General features: G+C 30.5%; 1 protein-coding gene and 1 long non-coding RNA gene across 4 annotated transcripts in view; one reads left to right on the top strand and one right to left on the bottom strand.

Annotated features, from left to right (window-relative positions):
* Positions 1 to 17144, bottom strand: part of LOC139906735 (uncharacterized) — a 35446-nt gene that overhangs the window by 7924 nt on the left and 10378 nt on the right. The window lies entirely within an intron of this gene.
* Positions 1 to 17144, top strand: part of LOC121126634 (uncharacterized) — a 48674-nt gene that overhangs the window by 24845 nt on the left and 6685 nt on the right. For all 3 annotated transcript variants that reach the window (XM_040721935.2, XM_040721932.2, XM_040721934.2), the window contains exons 2-3: positions 384 to 583; positions 2007 to 2131. In XM_040721935.2, coding sequence (XP_040577869.1) covers positions 392 to 583; positions 2007 to 2131 — 317 coding nt within the window. In that variant the 5' untranslated portion in view covers positions 384 to 391. The remainder of the gene's footprint in view (positions 1 to 383; positions 584 to 2006; positions 2132 to 17144) is intronic.

Here is a 17144-nt window from a genome sequence, read left to right as displayed (position 1 = left end):
CTGACATACTTTCTGAGAAATTGACGCTTGCTGGAACTAAAACATTTTAAACATCTCTAATAATTAGAGGTGATAATATGTGATAAACTGCGGTGAGCGCAAAAACTAAGCCTGAAATGGTATTATACAAAAATATGGTAACATACAACATAGATCACTGTAAACTAAATTGCTCTTTGCTTGCTGATACGTTAGAATTTAAAAAAAAGGGAAGAATAATTAATAAGGGTATTTATGTTTTACTTTTACTGAAAATATAATTATTTTTTTAGTTCACGTTCACCGAAGTTCAGCTAATATTCAAATCCTTACTACTAATATATTTTTTTAAATAAAGATTAGTGATGAAAATATTTTTCCTTTATAAATTATTTATTTCATAGACAATACCATGGCCTATCGGTCAATTACTGATATGCACGATGATTCATTTCTTAGAAGAAAACAGCGTCGAAATCGGACAACATTTTCCATACAACAATTAGAAGAGCTAGAAAAGGCATTTTCCTCTTCACATTATCCTGATGTTTTTACACGTGAAGATTTAGCAATAAAAATATGTCTTACTGAAGCTAGAGTACAGGTAAAACTGCTTATATATTCCTTTACGTATCTCAACATATGGAAACATGTTAAATTATTTTACATAGGTTTAAAAAGATTGATTGTAGTAGTCATTATTTTTTTATGAAGAAAAATTATAATGGTGGTCAAATTTAGTACAATTGTTATAATAAGAGGACATTTTTTAAATTTTCTTGTAGTATTTGATTCTTTTAATACATGAAAATAATTTATTTTATGGATCTAAATTTTATGTATACTGGAAAAAAAGTTTTTAAATTTTATAACATTATCATTCTCAGAACTTTGTATACTATAATCATCAAACCTCAATGTTTGTCCTTTTTAAAAAAAAAGGTTCTGTGATATAAAAAATTTTCTTGTATGGAAGAAAATAATTTTCACTTTTACAAACATGACAACTTTTAAATCACAAAGTCTCTTTATTTTGGAAGGGAAAATTGTTGAAGTTTTAAGATAATTATATGTATAGTCCTTATTAATAAATGTAACATTCCCAAACACGTTATTTACGTGAACAAGTCCGATATATGTGGAAACTCATCTATTTTTTCTACAAGGTTAGTGTTTAACTATAGGCCGGTTACTACATCTACTACACGTGTACAAATTTATTTTTAAGAAACTTTGCATACTATAATTTTCAAACCTGGATAGCTCTCCTTTTCAATATAAAGTGTCTCCGTAATTTAAATTGTATCTTGTTTTAAGAAGAGAAAACGCCATCTCAGCAATTTTTGTGGTCCACAAATTTCATTTATGATGATGTTTTTACTGCTACAGACAAGACAGATTTTAAATCACAGGGTATCTTTATTTAGAAACATAGAATTGTTGAGGTTTGAAAATTATAGTATGCAAAGTTTCTTAAAAATAAGTTGTCTATTAATTCTTTCCTAAATGGTATACGAATATATATGTACACTCATGAAACATGTTGTAATCCACCTGATGAGACCACATCTCCCATGCATGTACACGTATACGTGCAAGGCAATTTACTTCTATTAAATAGCATATCATAATCTGTAAGTCTCAGCAACCCATCCATCAAAATGAAAAAGGTTTTTCTTATTTGATATCTGTCTTGTTTCTAGGATTAAAAATTGCATTAAAAAAAATTTGAAAATTAAACTTTTGGAAGTATATAAATTTATAACGTAGCATTTTCTCTCCGCCGAACAAGAAATATATTAAATTACAGAGCCTCTTTATTTTGACAGGAAAAGTTTTTGGGGTTTGATGAATATCTTATACAAAGTTCTTAGAAATATAATGGGTGCATACGCATGATATTTGTGTGGTAATGCTTTAAAATGAGAGGTCAACCTCATGTAATTTCAAACCCAAATGAGTTTATGTTTAATTTCCTAAAATTATAGACTCTAGATCAATTTTATTTATTACCAATATCACTAAAGGTTTGGTTTCAAAACCGAAGAGCAAAATGGCGTAAAACAGAACGACTCAAAGAAAAAAATGGTAAAACACATAACATTTTAGACGATTTGAAAAAAACAGAGAAAGATATATTTATAACCAATAAGTAAGTAATTAATTAAATTTATATTGCTTATATATTGCTGGTAATATAAATAAATATTAAATATACAACTGGGGTTCATGATACGATAAATATTTCTCACTTTAAAAGATACTATGAAATATATTTATATGTATATGCAATTAATGATAATTTAGTTCAGATTTACATATGTTTAACTAGGATATTTTATATTTTTGAAAATTCCTGTAATATAGTAGGGAAGAGTGAGCATACTTGTTAACTATAAAATATAAAGCTGACAAACTGTAATAAAAAGTAAAATAAATGTTTAAATATAATAAATTACAGTTTTTACATAGTTCCTCCTGTTGTAACATATCTTCTCCTACCCAGTACCATATCTTCTCCTAACCTGTATCATGTCTCCTCCTGGAGTATCAAGTATCATACTTTTGGTTAGTTTCAAAAACACCAATAAATGGTTACTAATTATTGCACTACATCAAAAATACTCTGGAATTATTTTTCAGACAGAAAAATTATTTTTATTAATAAGCAATGACTTTTATTCTTTTAAACTATGGTTTTAAAAATGTTTACTGAATCAGCTGTAGAATGTGTAGACTCTCCTATTATAAGGCTCTGATTGAAACTTAACACTGAGGCATAAGTTTAAAGTGAAGTATATACCTTATACCATCCACCTAGCTGTAGATCCCCAGTATAGTCCTTCATCTCTTATGTGTAACTCAGAGCACCATCTACAATAACAAGTGAATTGTAGAGACATTAAGAAAATTCATTTCAATGCTCTAGGGAACATAATTACAGGGCTGAAACCTTCTGTATCTTGTGGGGGGAACCCTTCCCAGCATTCTCTCGAACTATTATTCGAATAACTCCTTTGCAATCGAATAAATACTGAAGATATTGGCATCACTTAATGGACAATGTAGAGCCACATCTGATAAAGTTAATTGATACCTTTGAATTTGAATTTTTTTTTAAACTTTTCACATACTTTTATTTCATTAATTCTAGGGATATCGAATTCAAAAATTGGAAAAATTGATCACATTTTTATGTCAATCATGAAAAAATAAAAAATAGACCAGACATTATTTTGTTTGTGCAGTCTCTTTTTGGAAGATGTACTAAACATCTCCAACTGAAAATATGCTGTATTTGGTTAAAAATCTTAAGCATAATTTATACCTCAGCTATAAATACACACTTCCTTTATTTGATCCTATTTTTTATTTATTCTAGTAAAATTATTGATAAGTGTAAAAAGATATATATTTCAATTATTATATTTATACTTTTAATTATTATCAAAGATAGCTTACGTTTCTTAGTCAGGGCCGTGGTGATATCAATTTTTTAACTGGAAACCTATATAAAAATAGGTGTATTATTTTAAGCTTAAGATTAATAATAGAATTAAGAATTTTGATGATTCGATATTTTTTTTAAAATTTTGAATTTAATCTTATTTCAATAGGAAATTTTTTTTATAACTTGGTTCAATTTTCATCATCACGCATATTTCCAATCTTTGTTGTCCTTATAGTCCAAGAGCCTACCTTGGAATATTTTACCCCATAAGGTACAGAAGGTTGCCCCCCTGAAATCAATTATGTAACCAAGAACATTGAATTTTTGGTTGTCAGTCTGACCCCCCGCAAAAAAAAAAGTCACCCAAAAAAGTTAAATTTACTGTTAATTTCACCCATAAGGTACATGACAAAACTTACGCTAATGTATAGTGTTATTTCAGGACATAAAAGAAAAACAAGACTCACAGATAAATTCAGTCGGAAATTTGAGTTAACCCCCCCCAAAGTACCACCAAAAACCGTAAAACTTACATTTTTTCACTTCATAACGCAAATGGCCAAAACTTGCATCGGTTTATAATAGGATATCGGAAGGTTAGTTTTAGAACTTTTGTTGAAGACAAAATTCAAATATAGAGGAATGGACAAAAAATTTCAATAAATGAGCTCTGCATGGAGAATGAGAACACTCTCTGTTTCAGTCAAGTATTCTGTCTTTTTAGGGAGAGGCTTATTTCATATTTAAGAAGTTTACAACCATTCCGTAGAATTTCTAATGGAATGTATCTATTTATTAGCATAAAGAAAATGATTGCAATGGTCTCAGATCTTGTCGTATTTCCACAATGCAGGATCCTTCCATTAAAGGAGGAGAGATCCATTGAGTTTGGCAGAAAGAGGCTTCAACATGAAGTCGGAGAGAGGTATAAAAGTCGTGTGGATTGGATATCTTCCTAATGGCAAGCATATGCGCTCCTAGGAAGGGCAAGGCTGGGTGGATGCAGATCCATATAAGAACGCTTCGTGGTTTAGTTTTATACTTTTCATACCGGCTCTGACGTCACAAAGCATCTTTCTATTTAGCTTGAGCAGTAGTTAGTACGGTACAATAATTTAAAAAGGAACGCTAGCCGTTGTAAGTCATTTTAAATTACCTTAGATATACGTACTCTGTGCATGTTTGACAATGTTTTATGTGCTTTCTTGCGGATAAATCTCTAATAAATTGATATAAACTAGTTTGAAGGATTTTACAAAACTTTATATTCCTTTTTTTAGGTTGACAATTCCATTTGGTTTATCGTAATAAACATGCTAATTACAACCCAAGTGTTGTCTAAATCCTGAAGCGCTTTCCCTAAATCTATTGCACAGATCAAATTTTAAAAGACTTGAAGGGGAGTTAGCAACTAATTCAAAGAATTTTCTGGAACTTAATTTGTGGGGAGATTGGAAAACTTCGAGAATCAGGGAGTGAGAGATATATCATCCTATCATTAGTTTCTCTTGTAAACTGACTGTAGAAGGAGGTTAAATAGACATCCAAAATTTTCTTACATATTTTTATTTTGTAAGAAACCAGTGTTTAATGCAAATTACCTAGTATTTCCGTTAGGTCAGCAGACTTCGATTCCGTGGATATCTATGAAACGGATCGGTTAGTAGATAAATTACTGTTAAAATGTCCTTCTTTAAATCTACCCTTGTTGATTCTATCAAACGATTGTCAGTAACTAGATTGAGACCTATTGTTTGTAAGTATTTTAATAGAACAGAGATTACATTACAGTGAAAGGTAATTAGCAAATTTTTATTATATCCTAAAATAAAAAAATAAGTACTAGTTTACTTTCTTAATTTTTTTGCTGCTTGCCTATTTATTAATAATTACGTCATGATAACTAAGCTGTTCTTCTGCAAAAGATTTTTCCAATTATTAGGATTACCATGTTGATTTTCAATTTCTTTTTTTAGCATACCATTAGGTCAGATTTTCTACAACTCTAAAACGGACCATTACTCCTGAAGCCTCACCCAAAAACTTTATTTGGTTTATATTAACGAAATTGATTTCTCGTGAAGGAAATTGAAGCTCCTCTCTCAGAAACATTTGAAATACTTATAAGGTGAAACGATAAATTGCATCATGAAATGTGTATGGTTTATCGAAGGAATCCGATATAAGATGTACATTATCAATTTCATTCACTCTGATCGACATTTTGACTACAATTATGATCTTCATGAACCCTTTCTTCATATTATTTAGATCTTCAATAACAATTTCATCACAACACATATAATTAACGCAGGATAATCAATTATCAACTCCTTCGAATTTAATTTGACTAACGAGGTAAAATGCATAACTGTAAGTGTGTAATTAATTCATAATTCATACCCTTTACTCACTGACGCTTTTTTCATAATTTCTTCAATGCATTTGGAAAGAGGCACATACTTTTTTTATTTGGAAAAGTCTGTTTTCTTGTGCCGATGTTAGTCATAGCCAAAACATTTAAGAAACTGTCCCTCCAGATTTATCCTTTTCAAACTTCCTCTCTTCGTTCAGGATACACTTTACAACTATTTTTTACAACTTATTAAAACTTAATCCTCCGTATTTTGAAAATTATAACCTTCTCTTGTAGAGATTTTTTCGTCTCAACTTCCTTTTACCCATATTCATATCCCTAAGTATGACCTTGAATGCTGTTTCCGTCCTTTCACTGAAAAACAACTATTGTTTTATGTCAATCTAGTTTGGTTTCCCCAAGTACGCTTCGCAGTCGACTCCAAACCACAGAGGGATCTGTTGCTTCAACGACTAATTATAGTACAGTTATATCGATTACTAATACTATGATATAAACGGCTTTTTCCTTCAAAAAATTCCAATTATTAAACTTCTCGGAGAAATCTAAATGCAGTATGTTCTGTAGTCTTGTCTTAGACCAAGTCTCCTACCCCAATACGTTTTCATAATATTCTCATTCATCAGTGACATCCAACACTTAATTTTCAAGCTGGGATATTTGGCTGCCTTAAGGGGAACGATGACTATTATTTCTATAGATATATCACAATATATACACTTCACTACATAAGAGTTAAGATATATATATATATATATGAACTCTTCCAGGGGTTAAAAAAATATGAAATTTTAAGATCGTGCTCTTTTTGTAATTACTACATCAAAAGATTTTTTTATTTACCCAAGATATAATTGTTATTGTTTTATTCTTGAAGATAGAACAATATTAAATAATCCCAACTGCGTAAAATAAAAAGAGTAACTTTCAGTATTTGTTGTGGAGTTATAAGTGTAAGTCATCAAATAAAAAACATCAATCAAACTAAAGTACCCTCTTAATTATTAACCAATTTATGCAGAATAATTTTTAGATTGAAGATACTTTTTAACTTTATAAACATCGCACCTTTAAAAACCATTAAATATAACAGTTTATTATAAAACGTTATTTATGAAAAAATTGAAACTCTCGCATTATCCAAGCCCATATAAAATCACTCTAATCTTAAGGTCAGAAAATATTGTAAATTTCAAAAATACTTTTCTTTAACATAACAATTTTTTTTAAATTAAAGTAGTTGCATAAGTCGATAGCTATCATATGCATTTACTTTATGTCAGTGAAGTGCTTTACGAAATACAAGCCAAAACGTCCAAAGTGTCTTCAAGACGATTTTTGATTAATAACATAAATACATCTCTAAACATATGAATACAGATCAGTATTCACATAATATTAAAAAATATTAACAATATCGCCCCTTATAACTTTTTTTAGACCACCCATTTTCACCTTTATGGATTAAGCACAGAGCATGAATCTAAGAAGATATAAAATTTGAAAATAATGAGTTTATCGCAGATCTGTATTTTTTCTAGTCTTGAAAATCCCGGAGAAGGGTGAATATTAAGTTGTATGGTATGTTTTTCCAAACTTTTTTTTGTTTTTTTTTATCATAATTTTTTTACGGATGAAAGATACAATCAGCCCAAGGAGAGAACAACCGTTTTCAGTTGGAAGTACAGTTATCCTTTTATATATGTGTCTCAATTAATTTGAATCCTAAGGTTTACTTGAGCTCTGAAAATTCTGTCTTTTTACGGTCATTAAAATTTCATTTAAAAATAAACTCCTAAGTAAATGAAATAAAATTAATCATAAAAGTATTAAAATCTAGATTATTGTTGCCGGCCATTTAAAGAAAAAATATATAACAAATTAATATTACGATTCTAATTGGAGGATAATTTCCAGAACCTATTGGGATTTACCTACTTGCTTTTAACCAAGATTTTTTCAGCGAGGCTCGATATTGCGAAGTTTTTATATCAAAATTTATTTGGGTGGGTTTTTTTTACAGCTAAGATCGTTTGACGAGGACTTAATAATTCATATTAGAACCAAATAATACCAATGATGACTAATGCCGTCATTTCATGAGAAACTTTCAAATTATATTTTTACATGAACATCTACATATTTTTAACTTTGTCGTCGGTTTTATCCATACTCGTCATCTAATCCATGTTTCAGGATTTAAGGAATTAATATTTTTGATAGTAAATTGAAGTACATCCGTTTCGGGGATCACTTGTTATCCAATAACTCCAAAAAGAACCTCTCCTCTGAGTCTTTGACTCTGCATTCCAATTTACAATCACGACAATGTCTTAATTTTACTAAAAGCAATGATAAATTTGAACCCCTTGGTGTTCTTCGACGTTGTAATGAAGTATAAGAGTCAAAGTCAAATAAGAGGATCACATGCAATTCCTCATAGTGATGAAGAATGAGGGAGACTTATGTTCAATATAAGTCAAAGTCAAACAAGACGATCATTTGCAATTCCTTAGAGTGATAGTGGTGAGGAATGAGGGAGGCTTATGTTTCAAATGAGTTACATGAATCAAATCAAATAATGAAATCAGAAATGAAATCCTTATTCTACAATAGCTCCTAAAAATTGTTTTAATCATTCAATCAAAGACAATATATTATCAATTCATTGGTATTTGATTATCTATGAACATAATTATCATAGATATCAAATCATAAGCCAAGTCATCATGATAAATTTCATTTCCGAGTAGTTTATTTGTCTTCTTCTTCACGTAAATCTTTTTGTTATAACTTTATTTACAAAATGGGTTTGACAAAACAGCCATTTTTTATTTATATCCTTAAAATTTAATTTTTACGTTCAAAATATGATTTAATGAGTAATTCCTGAAATTTGTATCGATATATTGAAATGACAAATGTCACTTCTTTTTTTATTATTACTGTAGTACTAATCAAGTTTCTTGGATTTTTTTTTCTTCATTATATTTATATTTGAATTATATCTGAAAAAGTACAATAATGTAAGCTGTAATTTGGAATGTAATAATACCTCTTCATATTCTCATGCTCAAGGATTAAGGATTAGCTACGACAGTCTTCTGTTTAATAACTCAAGTTTTCTTGGCAACGCTCTTAATAAAATATGACATTAATACAGTAGACTTAGTTAATGCACACTTTTTGAGTTTATAAGGACTATTATATATTATTAAGTTTCACATTTAAAATATTTACCAAATAAAATAAAGTTTAATAAGAATTTATATACTTAATTCAAAATTCATATTTTATTAAAAAAGTTTTTCTAGCCAATTGAGTTTTGGCAGGAAGAACTTGCTGTAAAATTACTTCGTACATCCCTTATCTTTAGTTATACTTTTTATTAATTTCCATTTATTTGGGTGCTGACAATGCAAAGAGGATTGAAAGGCCATGCGTTAGGCCTCTACCGAATTGTTAGTCCTTGGTAGACTGTTACTAACTCTCTCCATCATGTTCCATTGTGATGGAAGATGTTGAAGGATTTTTTGAGTGCTCTCTATTCATCTACCAATATTTGTGTCCTCAAAATAATCTGATACGACTGTGAAATTTTCAGGCAATGCATTTGTTAAGGTATTGAATGCTTCATTTATATTTTCCAAAAAAAAGCAAGCATTTAGTCAAAATATGAACTCTTCCTCATTAATATATTTAATCCGTTAGGCGGAAATTTCAATATGCCTTCGAAGCGACTGTCGAAAATGAAAGCGAAATGAAAAAAAATGAAAAAAAAACACCCAACAATTTTTATATGAGGGAATGCTCCTTGAGATGCTATGGCTGTTTGTTCGAAGTCCATTAATCGAATTGGAGGATTAAAGTAGCATTTGTCCGTAGTCCCTCCCAAAGTTCCCTGTAACTCTCCTGTGATTTGTTAAGAAGGAGTCTATACAGGCATGGAATAACAGTGTTTATTATCAACAAAGGAACCGTAAATAGTCATTAAAATATTGAGGGACTAACTTTAAAGGTACCATCAATGAACCAATCAGGGTATGTATTCATTAGTATCAAGATTTTACATGTTCCAAAGATTTACATTCTATTTGTATCTTCTACTACAGAATCAAATAATATAATTTGCTCCCCTGAAGTGGTGATAGTAAAATCTATTAGAACTACAAAACCATGTCTCGTCGTAGAAGATGGTGGAGCCATATTATCCTTTCTCAAGCGTCTCACTATTTGAGAAAGGTTTTTGTAGGTTCCAATACTTGTTGAGGCTTCTTTGCCAAGTTCTTGAACCTCTTCACAAATTATAGACCTTTTAGTTTCTAATGGGTAGGGGGTATACATTTTCATCTGTTGTACAATTTTTTGACCTTAATCTTGTTTGGTGCTGGGGCATAACAATGGTCATTTAACACTTGGTAGATCACCTTCCTGAGAATCATGCTTTGTCTTTATCCTTCCCTTGCATCTCACTTCAGTACATCTTCAATTAAACGTTTGCATTTTTTTTTTCTGTCAAGCTTGAAGATAAATTCTTAAGAACAAAGAAGATTCAAATCTTTTCTGCTTTTAAAAACTACATTTTAACTTTTGATTACTTACTCCAACAAATGCTGAGAAACTTATTTTTATATTACATATAATTGATGATAAAGAACAGCGAATGAGGTCATTCTTGTTAATTATGAATCAAAAGCATTATATTAATATTGGGACTTTGATTTTGAATTTTCCCTCTCTTTTTTAAAAACTTTCTGTTCATCCCTATGAACCAAAGAATGTCAAGAAATTCAAACTTCTTTTTCAATATGGATAAAAAAATGGACTTTGAGGCTAATCGATAATAGCAGTGCTAATTGAACCACTTGATGCCTTGTCGACGAGAATTAGTTTAGGATGATTTTAATGATATTTCCATCCTTAACAAATATTTTTTTGTTCAGGGCTTTTCAAAAAATTGTAATGCTATCATTAACGAAGAACTCTAATTCAATAAATTAACAAAATTGTTCAATATATCATGTGCTTCAATTTTACAAGTTTTAACATTTACTTTCAGCTTGTAATTTTGGTTTATAGTGTATTGAGGCAAACAAATATATTCAATATCATTGGAATGAAGAACAAGTTGTACAATGATCATTACTGTTATACATGTATTAATAAAGTAGTTATTATAAATCCCTTTGATTTTAAAAATCCATTACAAAAACGTTAATTACTTTTAATTATACTAAGTTATAACCAACTCCAAGTTAAAAATAAACAAAATAGGGATCAAAATTAATTTATTCTTTCTTTCTAAATAAAAGTATTTCAATTTATATTTAAGCGAAGAAGTGAATAATTCAATGTAGGTTTTGAATTTAATATGTTACACAAATCAATTTTAAACTATTTAACTTGGTTTTGCATCTTTGATCATAATGACACTTCATCGGTTATGATTGAAATGTTTGATACGTGTAAGATCAAAGTCAATGCCATGCTCTTAATGTAGATTAAAAAAGGCTTTACACTTTATATCACTTTAAAATATAGAAATTAAATGTTCAATTAAAGCACTGTTGTCATCAATTAGCTATTCACATCTTAGGTCCCATCTATTATCAAGAAGAAGCCTTTTATCATTTACCTATTCAATTTTGTTGGATGTGGTGATAGGATCAAATGTATTTTGAATATTCAATAATAAATCATAAAGGATAAATAAAGGTAAATGATAATAAAATATGCTTATAATAATAATTATTATTATTTCAATTTGTTGAAATAACATTCACAACTTCTTCTCTAATATAATTGATAACTTTTGAGAAAAATTAACGAAATAATATTGTATTTTTTTAAATGACTAATATTTTTCAAAAAATTATCTAATAAAAATAAAGCGAAGATAGGAATGATTCGTAAACTTCATATTCTCACTAAATATGAAATCATTCCGAATTAGAGCAAAAAAAAAAAAAATAAATGTAGCAAGTATTCCTTCAAATTTCTGATTGAATTTATTTTCCATGTTGTAGCAGCAATTCAAATTATATACATACAAGGCATAAGCTTAAAGGAGCACTTCAATGATATTTTTGTTTGATATAACATATGAATTTTTGGGGCAGAATTGAAACTCATTCACAAGTGTGTTGCTTCAAAATTTGAAATACATGTGTGTTAATAGATCCCCCGACTCTAATAACAAAAATGACCTTTTTGCTCTCTTCTTTCATCAAGGAAATTAATAACTCAATCATAATGTGCAGAGGTTTCAATATTCCTGCAGTTGACTGGACAAATCTGACACCTTATTCCAAACTCAGCAAATCTACTTATCCAGGCTTTCCTTGGCTCCTTCTCCCACCAATACATCACTGAATCTACACACATCAAAGGAAACACATTAGATCTTGTCCTCTCTAATCCATCATGTTATATTAAGAACCAGGTAATGAAGAAGATGCCCCTCATAGATCAATACCCCATTGTTTTTGATGCTGATTACATTGTCAAGTTGAAAAAGCCACATAGGTCACCCACCTACACTATACTATCCAAGAAGTTCACTAAGTCATTGCCCGTTGTCCATTGAATTAAGTATCTTCTTCTAAGAATTAATATGAAGTAAGGGCTCACTCGACCATAGAGAATGATAGAGAATCGACTAATTATTTTCAATTTCTACATACGACATAACTACTATTTATAATAGAACAGTAAAGTTCAAAACAACCAGGTAAAAGAAAACTCGCTATATAGAGTTTCGCTATAAAAAGCGCATCCAAATTAATCAAGTTGACTGAAGGAGGGACGGACTAAAGAATTTCAATGAAGGACCTGTGGATAGAGGATGAGAACTCTTCCGCTCCTATTTGGGTCTTTAATCTCATTATTATGTTGCTTTATGAAACTTCCAAGTTTTTATATTAGTGCTAGAAGTATGTGATGGTTCCATTGAAGATGGGGGCAATGGATGTATTCATGAGCATAAAGGCGATGATTTGTGAGGTGATAAGTAACTATGAGAGATTTTGATGCTAAGGGAAATCTGCATAATAAAAACTTCTTGCATTAAAGGACATGAGATCTAGCGATTGAGAAACACAGAGTCCCTTGACTTAGTGTAACTTGAAATTGAAGAGAAGATGAGACGGCTTGTTCCAAATTGTACGGATATCAAATTGGAAAATATGAATTCCTTGGAAGACGAAGGATGAATGGATACAGAGAATGCTCCCTTGGAATCACCATAAATTATATGTCTTGACAAAAGTTCCAACTTTTCTCTTTTCTCACTTTCCTATTAATCCCAATAATTTGAATAAAATACTCCTGCATCTAATAGTTAGGACATGACACCCAATTATATTTGTTCAATAGCTATCAACTATCAGATATATCAATAGACAATAATCAAACTCATACGTTAACAAATCGTTAAGATCATTTCCATTTTCAGTCTTTGTACATAAATCGGGTGTTTCAAGTATTGACATATCATAATAATATCATTCAATACCTAAATATTGTATCTTGATACAATACAGGTAGCACTAGTAATTCCCAGTTATGCTAATCGTAAGTATTAGGGGCATGTTAAAAAAAGGAACCGAAGATCAATATCTTAACCCTACAAATATGAAAAATGTTTTGGAGGAGAGCAGCTTAGCTGTCATGCCGTTTCATTAGATATAGTTACTCCTTTTAGTCTTAGATATAGTCTCCTTTTTTTAATGCGCAAAAACAAATGTTCAATTCGGTTGAGTATGTAAAAGAAAAAGTAGTTCACTTATCAGTGAGCTGCCACTTGTAGGGATAAATTATGTTATCGATGGAAAATTATTACCTAAGTTTACATCAAAGAAGGATTTTTTTTCTTTAGTGAATAGGAATATGAATCGCCACGACACCTCTTGGGATAAAAATACGGTATGCGTATAAGAGGGAAGAATTTGAATTTAGTGATTGGGTAGGTCTGGTTTATCCACTCATTGTTTCAATGAATTAATATCGTCTCAGTGTAATTCCTAGGAGTACACCTTGATGTTCAGGGATTCAGGGATCTCGTGCCTTTGGAGGAAGATATTTGTCTCACTCATTAGCTCTCATCTCTTCTAATGGGTGGATCATTCATTGTTAGGATACTCTTTTACATAAATTATCGTTAAAGTCACTTTTTATCTTGTAGATCATCACTTCAAGGTTTATAATGGAATCGTTGTATACTGATGAATTCGATATAGAGCAAGAATAGTCAAATAAAAGACCTAGTAAGGAACCGTGGGAGTTATCATTTTCTATTCCGAGCCACTTTGCAGTAACTTCTTAATTTATTCCTACTAAATTCAAATCAATATTGTATTCTGCGATATGAAGGATACCTGATGTATCCTTAATATACGTAACAAAAAAATGACTCATCTCTAACACATCCATGAGTGATATCAATTTCATTCATAAGACTGAATATGTATTTACAATACATATTCAAAGACTATCTCATACCCCTGCCATTTTTAATAATGCTAACAAAGGAGTTATATGAAAGCTATCTTTTAGTCTTGGAAAAATTAACTCTCCCCCGACTAGTTAATAGTTTCACTTTGTGCAGGCAGGCATTGATGGATTAATAATCTGCAAGATTTGCTGCATTCTCATTCACAATTCAAACATCAAATTGAGCATTCTAGTAATCCCAATTACATGATGGTCTAACCTTGAATTTTTATTAACCTTGCCATTATCATATCCTTGTTGTGATTTAATCAATTAATTATTTTTATTGTTGTATTTATCTTACAATGTTGATTTATGTTTTTTGTAATGCTATTCTTCCGATCATATTAGGAGTATACTGTAATAAAAACCTTAAAAAAATAAAGATTATTTGCGAAACATGTATCTACAAACTATAATATATTTTTTGTCTTTTATTTAGATCTATCAAGGCATAAAATAACAACATAACATGAATAAAGATGTGAACATTGGCTAAATTCAAGTGAACTTAAAAATCCCAGAAAATGTCATAAGAAATATGGTTACTTTGAGAGGCCCCACAATTACTTATAGAAATTACTGTAAACTCTGGTGCTCCATGCCCGATGATAAATTAGAATTGTCGAAATAGAGATGGATAATTAATTAGAACATTCACATTTTCCTCTTACCACCATTTATATATATTTTTTAAATTGACGCTCAGTTCACTTTAGGCAATATTTACATCCCTCATCTTGTATATGTTATAGAAAAAGGATAATTTCCCGAACCAAGCTTTGTAGGTCACGAAATATTTTGGGTTTTAAAGTGTTTTTAAATCAATTATGAACTTGTTTATTAGTAAAGAAAGTAACTTGAGTATATCCCCACTAATTAGCTACTAAGTCAATCTATATATTTTGTCCGATCACTAGCTTGTTCAAAGATAATAATACATTAAGCTGAAATAAACTGTAAAATGGAGTTTGTAGGCTATATGAGCAGATCTTAGCTTGAATCACAATATGATTATTCCTATTATATATATTTGTCCTGTATTTGCTTAATTAAAGATTCCAATGATTACTTATAGATAAAGACAAATTTATATATATTTTATGCGAAATATTGTGTACTATTTATAAAAAAATGTAAATACAACACAAAATTATATGCACAGCCATATTGAACAGAAATAACAGAAACGTATTCCTAAAATAAAGTCATAGCAGTTTTTAAAGCAAACAAACTAGTTATCATTTTCATTTAGATAATTCCCAAAAGATTTAAGGATTGTTTGTAATTGTCAGATATCCAGGGCAATAGGTTCGAAGTATGTTTTGTTTTTTGAAGTAGAAACACCTCTTGGTTTTGTATATCCCATAGTCCTGGATGAGGTAGTCCTAGCCATCAAATAGCTATACTCTTTAAAGTTAGTATCTTCGTTATGAGTCTAGTAAAATACAGTCCTGCTGTATCTACTAAATTGGGCTATGCAAATGTCTTCCAGCTTGAAAGGGCAGATTTTCTTCAGCTTAGTCATACTTTATTGTTCATCAAACTGTTAGGAATCTGCATGTGTGTGAGTAATAGTTTCTGTTCAAGTTGAATTTACAAATTTTATGAAATCCTTGATTTACATTCACTTTCTTTTTCATAGCGCCCTCTACTTTGGCGTGACAATTGTATGCCCTCATTAATTTATGTCCTCCCTTGAGAAATTTAAGTCTGACTGTTTCAACAGATGTAGGTAGCAGGATCATCGACTGTAGCAATCAGCCATGTAAATAGTTATTATACTCTCCAGAACAATTGCCGATAGTACAACAGTCTTCGTCTCCATCAAATGCCACCTCAAATGAGGAGGCAATAGCTTCGCGTTTATTGCCAATCTTTGCTTAATTCCAAAGCACAATGACAGTCTTGTGTCTTTGCAACATATCTCAATTGGAGAAAGGTATGGTAAAAATACACAAATGCTTTGTAAAACTAGCTGTCTTGAAGCCTGGTAAACGTGGTAACATATTTTCTGTATTTCAATACATCTCACAACTTTACTTTCAGTGGTTCCATCAGTTTTGTAGGCTTTCTGTGCAACTGCGACCAGCTGCAAATGTGTCATTTTGTTGTTCCATGTCTCACATGTATCCAAGCATTTATCGTCTTCCATTTGATGAGGTACATATTTCAGCATTTCACAAGCTTCACATTCTTCTTCGCCCGACGTTGAAAGGCTAATTTATAGACATTAAACAAGATGCATGCATGTTGTAAGGCTTATGATATATATTTTTTTCATTATAGTGAGAACACATGTCACTAACTCTCAGTTCGTGGGGCAGGTACAAGTAATTCGTTACCTGTTCCAAGCATATGTACATCGATGACACTGTGAAACTTTGCCGAAAACCTTATTGCCAAAAGTCAGTATACAGAATGAACACATTGCCGAAGAGACACATTGCTAAATTACTGCTTAACCGTAATGGACACTTTGCCGAAGATAATATGAAATATATTTGATAATGCTTCATTAAGCATCATATCAATTATGATTCTCATTTATGCTACTTGGTGGGACGAGCAGATGGCGCACGACTTTGGTGCACTATAACTTTGTTATTAATTGTCGCAGAAAGTTAAGAGGTGGGATGAAATTTTAATTAATTTTGCGTAAAAAATATTTTTTTCTTTTATTCTGTCTCCTTTGGGGGCGGATCTTGGCTGTAGACCAAGAGGAAAACAAGATTATTACAAGGACATTTGGATTACACAGAAGCACTAAATGCAGGATCAAGAAGAGACTGGACGAAAAGGGGCCTAATTTTAAGGATATCCCAGACCCTGGACAGCCTCGAACAG

Source organism: Lepeophtheirus salmonis, chromosome 12 (genome assembly GCF_016086655.4).
Source record: "Lepeophtheirus salmonis chromosome 12, UVic_Lsal_1.4, whole genome shotgun sequence".
In the NCBI taxonomy this organism is placed as follows: Eukaryota; Metazoa; Arthropoda; class Copepoda; order Siphonostomatoida; family Caligidae; genus Lepeophtheirus; species Lepeophtheirus salmonis.
This window is presented reverse-complemented; position numbering and strand designations above follow the sequence as displayed.